This window comes from Prosopis cineraria, unplaced genomic scaffold, assembly GCF_029017545.1.
Source record: "Prosopis cineraria cultivar Desert tree isolate PC_DT_omini unplaced genomic scaffold, ASM2901754v1 PC9, whole genome shotgun sequence".
In the NCBI taxonomy this organism is placed as follows: domain Eukaryota; kingdom Viridiplantae; phylum Streptophyta; class Magnoliopsida; order Fabales; family Fabaceae; genus Prosopis; species Prosopis cineraria.
In genome coordinates this window covers 26748494-26766983 of record NW_026555340.1, presented here as the reverse complement: position 1 = coordinate 26766983, position 18490 = coordinate 26748494, and the positions used below count along the sequence as shown (strand labels likewise).

The 18490-nt window shown below is 32.4% G+C and overlaps 2 protein-coding genes across 3 annotated transcripts; one reads left to right on the top strand and one right to left on the bottom strand.

Annotated features, from left to right (window-relative positions):
• Window positions 1–1308: 1308 nt before the first annotated feature.
• Window positions 1309–6168, top strand: LOC129320573 (protein NRT1/ PTR FAMILY 6.2-like). 2 transcript variants are annotated; one of them, XM_054966089.1, is made up of 5 exons: window positions 1309–1449; window positions 2503–2722; window positions 3014–3564; window positions 4100–4443; window positions 5221–6168. In XM_054966089.1, exons 1-5 carry the CDS (start codon window positions 1328–1330, stop codon window positions 5745–5747), a joined length of 1764 nt encoding a protein of 587 aa, XP_054822064.1. In that variant the 5' UTR covers window positions 1309–1327; the 3' UTR covers window positions 5748–6168. The 2 variants fall into 2 exon arrangements, with proteins under 2 accessions (XP_054822064.1, XP_054822063.1); XM_054966088.1 differs by lacking the exon at window positions 1309–1449 and having other exon boundaries at window positions 2214–2722.
• A 1037-nt stretch (window positions 6169–7205) lies between these two features.
• On the bottom strand, window positions 7206–8797 carry LOC129320574 (probable sugar phosphate/phosphate translocator At5g25400). Its single transcript, XM_054966090.1, has one exon. The coding sequence runs from the start codon at window positions 8582–8584 to the stop codon at window positions 7547–7549; it is 1038 nt and encodes a 345-aa protein (XP_054822065.1). The 5' UTR covers window positions 8585–8797; the 3' UTR covers window positions 7206–7546.
• Between the last annotated feature and the right edge of the window lie 9693 nt (window positions 8798–18490).

Below are 18490 nucleotides of genomic sequence, written 5' to 3'. Positions count from 1 at the left end.
TAATTTCCTGTAGTACTAATGAAAATGCCAACCAAAATTGAAATTTAGTAATTTACTTTACATACATATATATCAGATATAAAGTAAAGCATATACAGTGTCAAGAACTTGCTTGCAAGCAGTAGTCAATAGATAGATTTGTCAAGGTAAATTAAATTTCAAATCCCCACTAAGAGAGGTGCCCACATTTAGTATTTGATTGTGCATTAAACAAGATTGCCTCTAATAAAAGGACACTAGTGTATAATCAAAAAAAGAATAAACTAATTTTTTTAAGGTACTTCTATAATGCATAATTGCATACTAATGATTAGCAGAAAGAATTAGAAAGTAAACAGTAGATTCACCAAAAAGCTTTTCCATGCTGCTGCTTGCTCTAATGGCTGGTCACTGTACAATTGTCATGGTCTTGTCTGTTAGTATGTGTGGCCTAGCACAGAATGTACAGTCCAGATCACACGCATTAGGAATTATGAGATTATTAGAGCCACCAGTTTAAAGTCAAACCATTATGCTTTATTGAACGTTGAAACAGTATTTAATAGCAAAATCTCTCCAAAAAGGCGTGGCTGAAATGCTTTCATTGGATTTTCGTCCAATGGGTGTTCTACTGTATTTTCAAGTAATCAGAGACAAGAAAGTTCTATGAAAAGTGATTATTCAATTCGATATTGATCAATGGGAGTTAGAATACACTTCAGGGATAAGTAAATTAATGGATGGCTTTGATTCTATTTAAAACTAGACTATGAGCACTATGCTTAATTTACAAAAAATGAGGCAAGTTGCATAGTTCATAACTTATAAATAGTATGACTTTCTATAGATTTGTATCATATATTAATATATTAATATTGTACTAATTTAAATGGAGACCTGACTATAACTGATATGGATAAAAATCAGTCATACATGGAGGGATAGTGGCAATGGTAAATACAATAATGTTTTTTATTATTCTCCTCAATCAACATCATTTTTTGTTTCTTCAGCAATATTTTTAACACTAGCTGCGTATAAGACAAGAAGTTTGAAGCCATCCGAGAAATATCCACTTGCTATTGCCGCCACTAACATAAACGTTCTGAAGTGGGAATGATGTGATTTCCCTACTTGCCCATGTGATGTTCCCACTGAGTTCATGTTATATGATGAATGCTCTGCCTTTAAAAGGGGAAGCTCTGAGATCTCAAATCCAAGTTGCGAGTTGAAGCCAAGAATTATAAGTTTCTGTGCATTCTAATTTTAGCACCTCATTGAATGGTTAGTGCTTCCTTTTTAGTATTGACTTTTGATCACTGTCTGATATGTCACCTTAGTTTTGCAAATGCTTTCATTTCCTATGTTTCAGGAGAAGTTGAATTCGACAGTTGAAAATGCTGTGGACTACAAAGGTTCTCCTGCTGACAGATCTAAGACTGGTGGTTGGGTGCCTGCCTCTCTCATTCTAGGGTTGTCTTTCCACTTCGACTTGATACTATTGGCCTTGTGAATTCTGAAAATAGTTTTTCGATTAATTGTAATCTGTAATAAATCAGAACAAAGTATAGTTACAATGTAATATAAACCTGACTATAATTGACCCCTTGACATTGTAAGATTTGTTATTTGATTTCATGTTTGTTTTCTTAGCTACAAGATGGTGATTCATGCAGTACTTGCAGGCTTGAAAAAAAGTTGATGTTTCATAAAAAGGCAATATAGAAACAGATAGAGTGTACCTAGTACATTGCGAGTAGGACCCATGCTTGGAGTTCTGTCCCTTGTCATCAGGAGCTACTCATAATATTCCATTTGATTCAATCCAATTACTATTCAGGGAGATAATTTCATCACAGAGTGGAGAAAATTGTAGTGAGACATAACTAAAGCTGACACATTATACCATGCTACTAGAGTTGGAGAACATGCAAGTAGAATAGAATACATTTAGCTATCTAGCATTCCAATGTATTGTTTATTTGGAATGGAGTTGGAAATGGCATAATACCATACAAGGTCCGTCCAAGCAATTTTTTTTTTCTTTGGTCATTCGACTAGTAAATATAGATGACTTCAATACTATTAGCCAGAGTGCTAATGGCTTATTTTGGGTCTCCGAAGCAATACAAAGGTTCAACTTGAAGAATTTTCCCCAACCTTTTATTTTAAGAGACTACTTGAGTAGGTCGCTGACGCTAAAGTGATCTCTCTTGAGTGAGTTAAACATCAATTGAGAATACAAGTCGTACGGGGAGATTTGAAACCTTACTTGTGGAGATGCAAAGAATTTTATGTAGTTTATTTAATCTTATTTTATCCCACAACTGTTTCTAAAGATTGAACCTTATTTTCTGCAAGAATATTATGCTTTTTCTTAACTAAGAGCTTCATTAGTTTTCTTTTTGACACAACACATTGCTCAAGTTACATAATAACATCTGCCCAATGAACTGAAAATAGTAATACCAATCTTCACAATAGAAACCAAATTAAATAGAAATTAATTTTCAAAATTCTTGCAGGAATTGAAATTGTTGAGAGGCTATCCACCATGGGGATAGCAGTGAACCTGGTGACATACTTGATTGGAACCATGCATCTGCCAAGCTCAACTTCAGCCAATGTTGTCACTGATTTTATGGGCACGTCGTTTCTCCTGTTTTTGCTTGGAGGTTTTCTTGCTGATTCCTTTGTTGGAAGATACAGGACAATCGGAATCTCCGCTGCAATACAAACACTGGTTAGTTCATATTGCACCTAAAAGTTGCATTTATTTATGTTGAGCTATTAGTTAACTCATTCAACTTCCAACTGCCAAATTAACCAGTCAGCTTTGGCTTGGTTGGTGGATGCAATTGGGGTAAAAAGACACATTAAAAGCATTTGAAGGAATACAAGATTAAATTGAAAGAAAAAATTTGTAGAGGACTAAACTGCAAGTTCACCAAACAAAAATAGGATTCCAAAGATGAATTTTCATGTTATCATGTATTCTCATTGGTTTTGACTTTGAGGAGGATGGTGATTCCAGGGCACTGCAACATTAGCAATCTCAACAAAATTGCCACAACTACGTCCACCACCTTGCAATGCTACAACAGGCGGTGAGAATTGCAAGCAAGCTAATGGATTTCAAATGGGATTTTTTTACATGGCTCTGTACATTGTTGCTTTAGGGACTGGTGGCCTGAAGTCTTGTGTTTCTGGGTTTGGAACAGACCAGTTTGATGAGAAAGATGAGAAGGAGAAGTCTCAGATGGTCTATTTCTTCAATAGGTTCGTCTTCTTCATTAGTTTTGGAACTCTGATGGGTGTCACAGTGCTTGTGTATATAGAAGATGAAGTGGGTCGAAGCTTGGCATGCGGAATATGTTCTGCTTCTATGGTTATAGCCATTTTGGTATTCTTATCTGGAACTAAAAGATACAGATATAAGCAAGGCTTGGGAAGCCCCATTATCCCTATTTTCCAAGTCATTGTTGCTGCAATAAGGAAAAGGAAGGTCAATCTGCCATCCAATGTTGAATCTTTATTTGAGGACACCCCTGAGGCTTCAAGAATTAAGCATACAGATCAGTTCCGGTAAGGTGGACTTTTAAGTGTCACATCATTGTTTACATCATATTTGAATTATCTGCTTTTGGCTGTGGATATTAAAGAGACTGATCATGGCTATAATAATAATGCGGGCTACTATAGACGATTATTTTATGCTTATCCATTTCATAGTCTTGTATCTTTAACAAGGAAAAAATAATCCAAGACACATCATTTTAGCATTGTGTTCATAAAACAAAGAAAATCATTTTGCATACAAATCCATCCTCTAAGGATCTATGAGCATAGTTCTCACTCAACAAATTCATGTTACATCATTGTTCACTAGCATGCATAGCTCAAACCAAGAAAACATCATAGAAGGTTTTAGAGGTTTCTCTCTTCTTCCTCGCCTCACTCCACTGAATCTCCCCTTTTTTTCTCCTTCGAAGCACAAGATAACTCTTAAGAACCTTGATTACTGGAAACAGTTTCTCATCCCTTGGTTAAGAATTTTGCTGAGATTAGAGGGATCTGTCTTAATGATTTCTTTTTTTCCTCGTTTCATTTTCTGCTATAGTTTCTTGGAGAAAGCAGCAATTGTGGCAGAAGGTGATTTTGAGAAGACGGTATCTGCTTCTGCTCCGAACCCTTGGAAACTATGCTCATTGACAAGGATAGAGGAGGTTAAGATGATGGTGAGTCTGCTACCAGTGTGGGCCACAACCATCATGTATTGGACCACATACGCACAGCTGATCACCTTCTCAGTTGAGCAAGCCTCCACTATGGACAGATCCATTGGGAATGTCCAGATTCCTGCAGGCTCTCTCACTGTCTTCTTTGTGCTAGCCGTACTAATCACTATCGCTGTTTATGATCGTCTCATCATGCCCCTTTGGAAAATGTGGAAAGGCAAACCGGGTAAACTTCTGTGGAGAAAATATGAAATGATAAGATATTCCAATTTGTTTGGGTACAAAAGATAAGAGAAATGGAGAAAGAGAGTAAAGCAACTTGGTTTACTGGTTAAAGATTGATGCTAGTCAAAACAATATATACTTGCCATGTTTAAGTCATTCATTCATTCATTCACAGACATTACATGTCACAAAAGTACTTAGCTCAACCTGCATAAATTATTGGTATTTGTCACGTCCACGTCAATTTTTACTACATACCTTACATCAAAGGTAACTGTCAGAAACCCATAACAATTTATCACAATAAGTGCGTCTATACGTTTTATGAAAATTCCGTGCACACACCATATGTACATACAACAGTTTTAATTAGCATAAGTTGGCATGTGGATCTCACATGTTCAGACCAAATCTCAGCCATGTCATATTTATTCGTGTGGTGAACATAAGAATTTGTTACGAGTTATTGGTCTTTGGTGTTATTTTGAGTGCAGTTATCACATCTAAACAATTTTCAGTGTTCTCTACATAGCTGACAGCTATGACTAAAAAGTTGACATGAAAAATCCATTGCAGAAAATTTTGAATAACAAATCCACCCTTTAAAACAGTTATAGGTAACTATATTCCACGCAACGTTGGGATACATATGTAGATGCAGTTGCATATAAATATTTTTACCATATGTACACAAACAAATTTAGAAACCAAAGCTATCTTCAACGCCTAAATGTAACAACACTATTCACAAGAGAAGTTACCTCTTTCTGTGAAATAGGTTTTACCAACCTACAGAGAATTGCAATTGGGCTAGCACTTTCAACTTGTGGAATGGCAGTTGCTGCATTATGTGAGAGAGAAAGATTGAAGGTAGCAAAAGGAGCGAGTCCAACCTTAAGAAAGCTTCCTATAAGCGTTTTCCTGCTAATTCCACAGTTCTTGTTGGTTGGTTCTGGCGAAGCCTTCGTATATGTAGGCCAACTCGACTTCTTCTTAACGCAGTCCCCAAAAGGCATGAAATCCATGAGCACGGGTCTCTTCCTGACCACCTTATCTCTCGGTTTCTTTGTCAGTAGCTTCCTAGTCTCAGTTGTGAAGAAAGTGACTGGGACTAAAGGTGGAGAGGGATGGCTAGCTGATGATATAAACAATGGAAGGCTGGATTTGTTCTATGCACTGTTAACCATTCTATGCTCAATAAACTTTGCTGCATTTCTGGTGTCTACAATGTGGCACGGGCCTAAAAGATCTAAACCTGCTCCGCAAATGGCGGTAGTGGACAAGTCATTGGCAGATAGGTTATAAGGATTTTTTATGGTTAATTGTAGCCAGCCAGAAGGTTTTACAAAGTTTGGTTTGTTATTCCTAACAACGTCGAGGACTCAGCATAGATATTAGAAAATAAACCATGACTCCTCACCAAAAAGATTTTGGGTTGAGCCGCCAAAGCTGATCAAATAGAAGTACTTCCGATTCCACTGGTGAGCGAATTTCCCTATGCTCGGAGAATTCTGAATTTTGATGCAGCATGGCATGAAGAAACAAGAGATTTGATTTGCAGTTTGATATGTCATTTTGTTTGCAAACTGGGTGGGTGTTCAAGCTGGAGCTCGAATTCCTTGTCCGGTGAAATAGTAAAATAATTGTCTTACATATTTTTGTCTGTCGTGTTTGTCATTGTTTGGTTTGTTTATATAATCTGTTATTTGAGTCTCGTTCTGTAATGTTCTGGTTGAATGAATAAAGTATATTACCATCGTCCTGCTTGTTAAATCTCATGGGCACGCGCACGTGCACACATGCATGCATGTATGTTTTAGTTTGTAAGATGGTGCTAGAGCTATCGTCAAGTGTTCGAACGTTAACCCCATAGTTATACTTATTGCCAAGTGCACAAGTAGAAGAGAGGCAAAAAGGACTATATCTCTTTGTTAGTTTGACAAACTCTATCTATAATCACCATTTTTATTCTCAGAACATCGATATAAGCTTGTAATTATGCATGTCAAGTCGATCATGAGATGCTAAATATAAACAGTGATAAGAGTTTAAACCTTTCACTGGGCAACAACAAAGGCACCATATACCAAACATCAACAAGGGGCTAATAAGCAAACCTAAACGTTTGCAGACGGATGGGTGGCCAGTGATAGCTCCATTACTGTCGTTTCAAAGTTCCTCAATAGTTGCGAGGGGATAGAATTTCAAGTTCTGTTTTTGCCATGATAGTTGAAATTAGATCAAAGGGCTATTTCTGGCCTACATAACACCAAACTACTCAGATAGTACACAAAGTTCCAATGAGCCAAGCAAACCAGCAAGAAGTTGAACAAAAATAAGACTGTTAACCAACTGCAGGCTGTCCTGTTCTTTTTCGACGTTTTCTTCTCAAATTTCGTAATAATATAGATCCACGCTTGTAAAATGAATTCAACATGCAGCAATGTGAACAGCAGTTCTGAAAAGCTCAATTATATCAGACCAGAACCTAGAGAGTAGAGACTAAAGTTATATACATTGCTCTAAAATTCCACATATTGAAATTTCTTCGACATTGAAAATGCATTTTAGTCCAAGAAACGGAAACGGATTTCAGGTGACCAGGAGTTTAATAATATGACTTCTTCAACAATCATACATTAACATGTATGAATCAATCTTCCAGACTTCCACTTAAGGCAACAAATATATGCTACCTGGCTCTAGATAGCAGAGCCAATTCCATTGCCAAGGGGTGAAATTGTAGTGAAAGTGGGAGGCATAAACATAAACATAGAGAATTACATATCAATTATAATAGATTTTAGTAATCGTTCACAGGGTTTTCTCCAAAATAAGGTACATGGGTAATATTTAATTCATCCTCTAGTCATCTAGGTGAACTGGAAATACAAGGGGCAAATGCCGATCGTAACCCGTCGCGCATCATCTCAGCTAAGACCTACATACATCGAAAGAAATTATAAAGGGATAGTAACATAAAAACCACACCCGTATACCACAAACCCAAAAACGCAGCCAGCCTCTTCCAACTTCAATCAAGGAATCATAATTATAAATCTCTTAGAGAATCCAAAAAAAAAAAAATTAGATCCGCAGTTACTTCAATTCTGGTTCTCGTTCTTCTTTCCGGTGTTTCCTGCTTCTCTCTCTTCTAACAATCTTCCAGCCTCCTCATCAGCTTGCTGAGCCTTCTTCTGTGCCTCCGAGGCCTTGAGAGCCTGCAACTTGGAATGGTTATAGTATGCAACCCCCAAAAACGCCAGTCCATATCCAATTAAATTGACGGGTGTGACTGTGTCTTTTATCACAGACCAGGAGAATGCAATCAACAACCAATCCTTCACCACTCCAGCAACGTTCATGGTCAAAGCCGAAGTCTTCCCGACAAGTAAAAACACCGCAAGATTCAAAGCAAAAGCACAAAACGCATTTGTCCCGAAGATTTTGAAGTCCAGATGAAAACTTGAGTGATCCCTCAAAGACGGGTACTCCACGAGGAACCAAGGGATGGACAAGAACACCAAACAACACGGGGCGACATAGTAAAGTGAGGTGATGGGGTTTAGTGAAATACCCTTGGAATTCAGCAAAATCTGAATCAAAACCAGCCTGGTGGCTTCGAATGCAACCGCCAAAAGCTGCAGAGTAACACCCCACGCATCGAATTTAGCTTCACCGTACGCGGCAATCGCAACCCCAAGAGAAATCGAGATCATGTTAGCCATAGTTTCACTCTTGAAACCCTCCTTCTTAAACAAAACCCCAATTGAATAAACAGCGACGGGCATAAGAGCTTTAAGCATTTGAATAAAGGATACGGAAAGGTATATATATGCGGAATTGGAAAACCATAGGGAAAGGGAGTAGAGTGCACCGATGGGCACGACGGACTTGAGGTAGAGCTCGCGGGACATTGAGACGGGCTCAACGAGCTTCAAGACGCGAACGAGGAGATAAGCGATGGAGGAGCAGAAGGCCATGTGGATCATGGTGAGGGAGATCGGGAACGGCCAATTGTACATCTTGCGGTCGAGGATGTACTTGTTGTAGACGATGACGGTGAAGCTGAGGAAGATCCATATTGCAACATAGGTGTAGGAGAGGATGACTTTCTTAACAACCCCATCGGAGACGGCCATTTTTGTCGATGGAAGACCCAACCCGTACCTGAACCCTAACTCAGATGAGAAAGTAAGGGTTTTGGAGAGAGAGAGAGAAGGATGGGGCTCACCGTTCACATAGATCTCAGGAGTAGATCATTCAGTTTGAAATGGGGTGTTTTGAAAAGAAGACGAATACGACAAAGTGAGAGGTGGAGTCTATAGATGAATGTGGAACTGGGAGTTTCAGCTTCTTGAGTGGAAAGTCAACAACTCTGAGCAATTCAACTTTGGTCGACACTCGGTGCGTCCATGATCCAACAACCTAAGAGATAGGATGCAGCGACTTGGATCCCCGTGATTGGTTGCTGCATTCCGAACTTAATTACTAATAAAAACGGTTAAACTTAGCCAATGTCTAATCAGTAAATAAATGTATATTCGGTGTAAAAATAATTGTACACTATTTCTAAAGTCATAGAACTCCAACAAAAGATATCTTCCATTTGAATCAACCAATATCCCATGTTCAGCTGAATTTGACCACCAAGCACCGGAGATCTTCCATTTCTGTTTTCTTGACTTTAATGAATGGAATTACGGGTCTTATAAGTAACGTGTGCCATTATTAACGCCGAAATGGAAGGAGCCCCCAATCTTCTACATGTTCATGTACTTCAATAAATACAGGGCGAAGAACTCCACAACTATTAAAAAATAATACTCCCCTAAATTCAGATTAAAAAAATATTTTTAAATAAAATTTCACATATCAATAAACTTTAATAACTACACTTAATAATCTTACCTTTATACAATAAAAATATAATTTTTTAAAAATACTTCTTATTATATTGAAAAGGGATAATGATGAATATTAAATAAAAATAAAATACTATTATAATAAGTTTATTAATGAAATGTTAATATTATCAAAGTGTCTTGTATTTTATAATTTCGAATCTCTCTTAAAAGTATCTTATAATTTAAAATGAATGGAGTAACTAATATTCCTATAATTATAAAAATTGTTTATCTTTAAATTTTATCCTTCTTTAAAATCAATAACCATGATAAAATTTTTCTAAAAGTTACAACTTAGTGCAATTAAGGAGGGATAATTTTAAAAAAAATAATTATTATTCTTTTCATCTCAATTTATAAGGCACTTTTAAATAATATTATATATATTAACAAAATTTATTAAATGCACTTTATAATGTTTTGTTTAAGATAGAAATATAAATTTTTAAAAATATTTTAAATTTAATATTTCTTTTGTAAAAGAATATGATAGAAGGAGGGGGGGAGAGAATAATGAAAAAATATTATTAAAAAAAATTATTAATAAAATATTATTTTTATTATAGTATCTTGTATTTTAAAATATTAAATCTCTTCAAAAAAAAATTTAAATTAGGATGGGGTACTACATCTTTATTTTATATTTAGAAGCGAGTGAGGTTTTAAAATGTTGTCATGTAGTTAGCACCGAAATAAGTAATGTCACTGGCTTGAATTTTATGCACCGCTAGTTGCAACTTCTTTTGGACCTTTTCTACTTTTTTTTTTGTTTTAAATTTGGACGTTTACTTTAAAGTAAATTTTATTTTCCTAACATGTGAAATAATACTTACTCTGGAAAAAATACAATTAAAATGAAATTAAAAATAATAAAAAGCAAGGAAAGTCTCTTTTTCCATTGCATACAAGTATCATTCTATTCAAAAATATGGTTGGACATTAAGTTTATATTCAGTATATGAAAAAAAAATTTCTAAAAAAGAACTGAGAAATGTATCTAAAAAGAAAGCAAGATAGATACTCCATTCGATTAAAAATGTAAGGTATTTTTTTAAATAATTAGATATTTAAAAATGTAAAACATAATCTTTTAAGGTGTAATTATTACTTTTTTTTCAAAAGTGTTCATATTGATATTAATTTTATATTTATTGTAGCATGTTTAATAGAAATAAATATAAAAAGATAAAGTTAGTTTGAATGGAGGGAGTATATTTTTTCCCTAAAAAATAATTTTTTCACCTACTAAACATGAATTCATCACATTGTGAAGGATTAAAGCATCACTCAACTCAACCTCATTAATAACAAAGAAGGGTCTCATTGTTATAACTTAGGACACAACACTAGGGAATTTTTTATAGGAAGAATTCATACAAAAAAATTAATTACCATAATATTTATTAATTAATTTTTTTTGTGAGGGATCTATATGTAATTTTTTTTTATATTAAAGAAAAAGTATTGGAGACTATTGTCCATTGAGTAGAATGGGTTTAAATTGGCAATGGCATGATTGTTAGCCGTGGTGGGCATCCCGACTTGGGACCCAATACACACTTATTGTCCATTCATCAAAAGGCCTCTCATCATCCTATCATAGCCCAACACTAAAAGGCTAATCAATTTCTTGTTGTTTTTCGGCCAGGAAGGGGTAGTCAATTAAAAGTTAAAAACTTTCCACAATTTATTATCTTTTCTCTTTAGTGTGTGTGTAAGTAAGTATTATATTAAAAAAAATTACAAATCTTTCCTCGAGGTATAGCTTATACTTTACTTTTAATAATGAATATTATATTTTTTGTTGTCGTAGCTCAGTTCTGCGGTAGTGTCTTACCTCAACTACCTATCTATTATAAGAATATATAATATAAAAAATGTAAGAAGCCATCCCTTTTATTTTGATAAAAACAGATAAAAGTTATTCTAATTACAAATCATATTGCATCTCATTTTAGGTTTTATGCAAATGCAAATACAAGGTCTACTGGTGTATATTCTAATTGCATGTATGCTGTAAAATTTATTTTAAAAAATATCAGACTAGCGATGATCAAAGTCCAAGGAAGGCAAAGCACCTTGTGATGTTAAATATAACCAAAGAGGCTTCATATAAAATGCCAAATGCGCGCTAAAATTGATTGAACATGAATGTCTAGCTATGGTTTGGATCGCTTGTTAAGTGGTGTGAAGAAAATTGTAGCACGTACACTCACTCAAAAGGATCCATATTGTCTGGTTAGATGAAAAAAAAAAAAAAAAAGGATCAATGTTTGAGGACCTTTCGAGTATTTTGTTAGTGATTAGTTTATAAGTATTTTCATAAGTGCCTTTTAAATCTAGAGACATGTTTTGGCCCTGATATGTCCCGAAACTCAAGTCATATAAAGTTTTCTATATAAAAAAAACCCAATATTTATCTTATGGTACTTAATATAACTTATGAAAAATAAAAGGTTGGCTAAAATACATAAAACTTTTCTGGACTTTGAAGCAATTGTATATAATTCTCCTCACTTGCAACAATGTTATTCAACTTAAAAATTCTTCCTCCATACAACACAGCTATAAGCAAGATACTGCAGAAGATGTATTGAATAGCTAGACAACAACACCAGATGTAATACTATTAGTTCCCTATAACATGAATTTATTTTCCCCTTATTTTATTTCCAGTGAAACCACGCCATGTTGTTTCACTTATTTGAGATTGACAATGAATAGAATTTGGACATGCATAAGAAGAAGCCGAGATGCATTGCTTTTTCACTGGTTTTACAATTAAGAGAATTTGCAGCCCCAATACGTACCAAAAAACCAGATTGTGGAAAATATATGATAAATTATACTTGATAAAAATTATATGATAAATTATAATTTATGTACAAGTATAGTAAATTATACATAAAAATGATATCATAAATCATATGATTTATTATACTAGATAAATCATATGATAAGGGAGACCCGACTGTCGTCACTTTCATTACTGACCAACTCAATTTTTTATGTAAATTATATGTTTATTTAATAATTAATAAGTATTGTTGAAAAATTAACAAGTAATTTAGTTGCTTTTTTGGAACAACGGTTAAACAAGTCTTGTTATGGTATTAACAAGTCAAGTTATATAATTAACAAGTGTTGTTTCATAATTAACCAGTAAAATTACAAGATTAACAAGTATTACAATTTAGTTGAAGGAGTCATGGATTTAACAAGTAAATTTAAGTGATTAACAAGTCTTGTTAAGATATTAATAAGTATAATTATATTATTAATAAGTAATGTAGTTATGTTGTGGGAGTCGCGGACTTAATAAAAAAAGTTAAGTAATTGACAAGTCCTGTTAAGGTATTGACAAAGTATAGTTTCGTGATTAACAAGTAATGTAATTTTGCTACAGGAGTCATGAGATTAAAAAGGAAAGTTAACTATTTAACAAGTTCTGTTAAAGTATTAACAAATAAAGTTACGCGATTAACAAGTAATGTAATAATCAAGTGGTTTGAAAATAAAGTCTGTTATATATATATATATATATATATAATTTTATTCATTATATGATTGAATGAGTTCAATGGTTTAGTGGTCCATAACCTTTTGGTAAGCCAAGGGGTTATGGGTTTTACACCCACCTTAGCCTCCTTTAAAAAATTAATTCTCCATAATTTTCAACTACTGTTGGTGGTGGTCTAACTAGCGCTTGGAACTCCGGTGGAGCTTTGATCACTTGTGGTGGTGCTTTGACGATAGTGGTTGATAATGACTCTCATTTCTGTACTTGAGAAGCAACATTAATTGTGTACAAAACATTAACTCTCTATTTCAACATTCTGCTTCAAAATAATCTCTCTCTCTCTCTCTCTATATATATGGAAGAGCAGTGCTAATTACACTTGGACATCAAGTTTTTGCTAGACAACAACAAAAATTAAAGTTGCTCTCTTTGAAATCTCAGTCACCTCAGGCACACTTTTCCTTTTGTTTATAGTCGTCAATTAAGGTAGAGTCTGTTAAGCCGACCCTTGTAAGCCTAAAAAAATTTAGGGCCAGGCCACTTCTTTAATATGTAAAATGATAAATTAGGTTTAAAAAAATTAACCCTTTTTACCTCTAAATAAAAGGGTTAGCCCATTTAGGTCCTCTTATATATATATATATATATATATATTAAATTTAATATAAAAAATAAACACAACATATTAAAAGTAAAAGAATTAGAAAACTAAAAACCCTAGCTTGCCTCCTTCATAGTCGTTTGATTTCTATCATTCATGCTTTTTGCATGGTTTTGAGTTGAATGGTAAATTATTATTTACTTTGAATACTTTTGCATATTTTAAATATATTGAAATTATGTTTTTGGTTTATTATCTGTTGTAAATAATGATGAAGAAGAAAGAATGTATGAAAAACTTAATATCTTTACCACTGATAAGGCTTCACAATGAGAATAATCAAATTATATTGATGTTAATAAAAACCATTAAGATTTAACTAATGATACTCGCAAAGTTTAATTGTCATTAGTGTTAATTTTGTAATGTTGCTACTTTTGATTAGACTTGAATTTGTTATTGTATATATTATCTTAAATTTATATTTCCAGACTTAATATTATGTATAATAACTTTTTAAAATTTTAAATATATTTTTTATATTTTAAAATTAAAAAATAAAATAAATTTAGAGTTGAGGCCTTGAGGGCCGATCCTTTAGCCCTTAGGGCTAGGGCCGAGTTGGCAAAAATAGAACTCTGAAGTATAATCGAGTTTAATAAGACCAACCCATTTAGACCTTAGCCCTTTAAGAGTTAGGATGATTCTAATTGACAGCTCTACTTTTATTAAAGCATGAATACATCCTAATAAAAAAGGCTCAACATTTAACCCATTACTAATAACATTACTGACACCTATTACCTAGAAGAAGTGCAGGGTTTAAGGTTTGCTAGATTTTCTAAACTTTGAATTCTAGATTTAAGGGATTTTTTTTTATGCTTTTACATATTACTTTTGCTAGGAAAGACTATTATACAATTCCAAGTATTAGATTTGTAAAAGAAGTGTTCAATATGAACTTTCTCAAAGCTATATGATAAGGATAGTATTTACGAACGCTAACTGGAATCAAACGAAGATTACCTATTGCGTTTAAATAGTGTATGATATCAACAATGTAAAATATCGTAAGTACATGGCAAATGTTTTGGCAAAATGACGGTTAAGGTAATGTTATAAGATGGATGCACAGTTGGTTTGGAAGAAATTAAACTAAATTTTAAAGGTTGGTATACAACTAAATCTTGCCTCAAGGTAAATTTCAATCCTAATGCTAAATCCTCAAGTTTTCCAATTTATTTCTCACGTTAAAAGTCAAGGTATTACAACTACCCCAAAGCTAGACATGTTTGGCTTAAACTTATTGACTAGTCCAAATCTAATACTTTCTTCTCTCTTCCCTTACAAGATTAAATTGCTTGGAAAGCTAAAAAAGAAGCAAGAAATGGAAATTCCATGAAACTCAATTGGCAAAGATTATTTGCTCATGTCTGCTTGAACATTTAAAAACAAAGATGATAATTTTTTACTTAATGGATGATGACACTGAGACACCTAAAAGATTATCTAAAAAATCCAAACAACCTAATAATGGTAAAATCTATTTTTGTTCCTAAACATTAATTTCCTTAAATCTATTTTACCTAAATTTTTATTTTTCGATTGCTAAACCAAATGGGATCCTAAGTACAAGATTTTGAGTTAGAATGTTTTTCTGCCCAAAAATTATCTTTGGAAAATTATTCCTATTCAAGCTATGTGAATTTTTAAATATAGTCTGATATTCATAAAAAAATAGTTTAATGATATCAAATATTAGAGATTCTTTAATTCTCTAAAACATATGCACACTATAGGGTCTAGTGTTTAGGGTTTAGGGCTTACAGTTTGAAAGTTTTGGGGCTTGGGGTTTTAGAATTTAGGGTTTGGGGTTTCAAGTTTTAAGGTTTGGCATTTAGGGTTTGTGTTTTAAGGATTAGGTTTTTAGGCTTTCGGGTTTAGGTTTTAGGCTTTGGGGTTTTTAGGTTTTGAGGTTTGTGGTTTTAGTGTTTAGGGTTTAGGGTTTGGGTTTAAGGGGTTTAAGGTTTTAAGGTTTTGGGGCTTAGGATTTTAGGGTTTGCGGCTTGGGTTTTAGAGTTTTAGGGTTTAAGATTTGGGGTTTAGGGTTTTAGATTTTAAGGGGTTTGGCACTTAAGGTTTAAGGAGTTTAGCATTCAAGGTTTGTGTTTTCAAGTTTAATGTTTTAGGGTTTCATGTTTAAGTTTTAAGCTTTGGGGTTTTTAGGTTTCGAGGCTTGTGGTTTTAGTGTTTAGGGTTTGGAGTTTGGGTTTAAGGGGTTTAGGTTTAGTGTTTTAGGGTTTAGAGATTAGGTCTTAGGTTTAGGGTTTAGGGTTTGGACTTTTAGGTTTTAAGGTTTGGGGGTTTTTTGGGTTTAGGGTTTACGATGTAGAATTTAGAATTTAGTGTTTTAAGGTTTGTGGTTTAGGATTTTAGGATTTAGTGTTTATGGTTTAAGGCTTTATGATTTAAGGTTTAGGGTTTATAGAGTTTAGCATTTAGAGTTTATGGTTTAAGGGTTTGTGTTTTGGGTTTAGGTTTTTGTAGATTTAGGATTTGGGGTTTAAAGGTTTTAGGATTTAAGGCATTTATCAGCTACAATTTTAGAGATTTAGTATTTAAGGTTTGCGATTTTAGGATATAAGGGGTTGACCAGTTAGAATTTTAGAGATTTAATATTTAGGGTTTGGGGTTTTTATTGTTTGAGGTTTATTGTTTAGGGTTTTGGTTTGCATTGAGGGTTTTTGCCCTTTAATACAAGAAAGCTATATATTATTGATAACAAAAACAAAAAGGGATACAAATAATACAAAAATAAATATTTAAAATTTTATATGGTAATAATAATATTTTTTTGTCTATCAATGCCTCAACTATCTAAAAAATATAAAAAATTTATTAGCTATAATTTTACAATATAATGTTGTGTTTAATAACGTTTTTTTAGCTAAATGACTTTTTAACCCTCATGCAAAAATAATAAAATTATCAATAGAGGCTTTGAAAAATAAAATTAAAAATCAGTAGGGTTAATTTTAAAATTTAAATATGAGAAGGGTCATATGCATCTATTTCAAAGTTTGAGAGGGTTTTATACATTTTTGTCTAAAAAGTTAAGTAAAAAAGAAGTAAACTAATAACAAATAGATTTCTGATTAAATTTTTTTTAAAAAAATAACTTGCAAATATTAATTTAAATAATTAAAAATCTATAAATTTATTGTAATTATATATAAAATATTTAAATTTTAAATATAATTCTTCCATCATGATTGTAGTTAATGGTCAATGGAATTGCTTTCAATTACAGTAAATCTTGTTTTATTTCACTAGACACCTGTCCGCAATCCACTTCTAATCTTAAACCGAAAACAAAGCGCGTCTTCCTACTTTCGAGACTTGTTCTTTTTGACTCTTTAATTTTTTTTTTTTTGACTCTTTAAAGTTTAATCGACGGTAATCATACCTTTTGCTTATAATTCATACCTCTTTAATCAACAGTAACCACATTATATTGCCTCCACTCCTTAAGTAACAGCTACACCAACTTAAATCTGTACATCTTTTTTCTTTATGCCAACTGAAACATCAGATATAGCATCACATATTAGATTTTTTTTTATTTGAATGTTTAAAAATAGTATATTTTATTAAAATAATTTAAGTCACTGAGTTAGATATTTTTTAAATTTACATATTTATTATTTATCTTTTAATATTTAGATATAAGAATTTTTTTATATTTTAATACTTTCTCTACTATTTTTTTTTCTCTTCTTTTTTTTTTTTCATTTTTCTTCTACCTAAGTTTGTACTTTTTTAAGTTTTAGAGGTTTCACATGGATTTAATTTTTTTTCTCCTTCTCCTCCTCTCTCTCTTTTCTTTAATCACTTGGTTTTTTCATCTTTCAGTCTTTCATTGTTTTTTCTTTTTTTTTTCTGATCAAATAACTCATGATATTATATTAGATTTTTAAATATTAAAAGATAGATTATAAATATTTAAGCTTTGAAAGTATCTAATTAAGTGACTTAAGTTATTTTGGTAAAATATATTATTCTTAAATTTATATATTTATTATTTATCTTTTAATTTTTAAATGTGAGATTTACTTTTTATGTGTTAATACCACAATGCTAAAAAAAACAAAGAAAGAAAAAGGAAACCAAAATATGCAAAATCATGCATTGCTCAGTTATTTCTGGTAATTTACATTTATGCAAAAAAAAAAGCTAATCCGAATTATTCACTATCCATTGAATTAGACATATTCACATTAAAAATAAATGAAAACTTTTGTATTATATCAATGACATGAAACGAGTTGAACTGTTGAAGTGACTACTAATCTATTCCATCCATTCAAAAATATTAAACATTTTTAAGAGATTATATGTTAAAAATATAAAAAATTTTGGCCATTTAAAGTGTAATCATTATCTTTTTTTTTTAAATACTTCTAATGATGAATGACTTTATATTTATTATAGGGTATTTAATAGGAGTAAATATAAAAAGATATGGTTAGTTTAAAAGTATGTAATAATTTTATTGAGGGTGAACTTTAGTTAAAATTTTTTATATTTTTTAATAGAAAGAATATCACTTATGAGACAATAATATTAAAAATACATCACTACAATATTTTTATTTTATGGCAATAGTTAGAAGCTGTTGTAACAGGTTGAAAAACCATTATCTATAGGCATAGGCAATGAGTTTTAAGCATGAAATCTGCCCTCATTACCTTTAATTTAAGGCAATAATTTTTCATATTTTAGACTATAAGTTATAAAACTGTTGCCTATAGTAAGACATTAGGCAATGATTTTGGGATGCTAAAATAAGCAATAGTTTTTACTTGTTACCTATGACATAAGTATAAGCAACACTTAAGAATTATTATGAAAATATTAAGTAAAAAAACATTATATATATAGATGTATAAAAGAATATAGATAAGCTATCAAATTTTGGATTTCAACCCTGATCCATTTATTTAAAGTAATGAGATGACTT

Excerpts from the sequence above, each read along its gene's own strand:
- LOC129320573 (XM_054966089.1), top strand. The coding sequence starts at position 1,328 with ATGCTTTCATTTCCTATGTTTCAGGAGAAGTTGAATTCGACAGTTGAA. Across the intron at positions 1,450-2,502 it reads GTGCCTGCCTCTCTCATTCT|AGGAATTGAAATTGTTGAGA; the intron begins AGGGTTGTCTTT and ends CAAAATTCTTGC. Across the intron at positions 4,444-5,220 it reads AATGTGGAAAGGCAAACCGG|GTTTTACCAACCTACAGAGA; the intron begins GTAAACTTCTGT and ends TCTGTGAAATAG.
- LOC129320574 (XM_054966090.1), bottom strand. The coding sequence starts at position 8,584 with ATGGCCGTCTCCGATGGGGTTGTTAAGAAAGTCATCCTCTCCTACACC.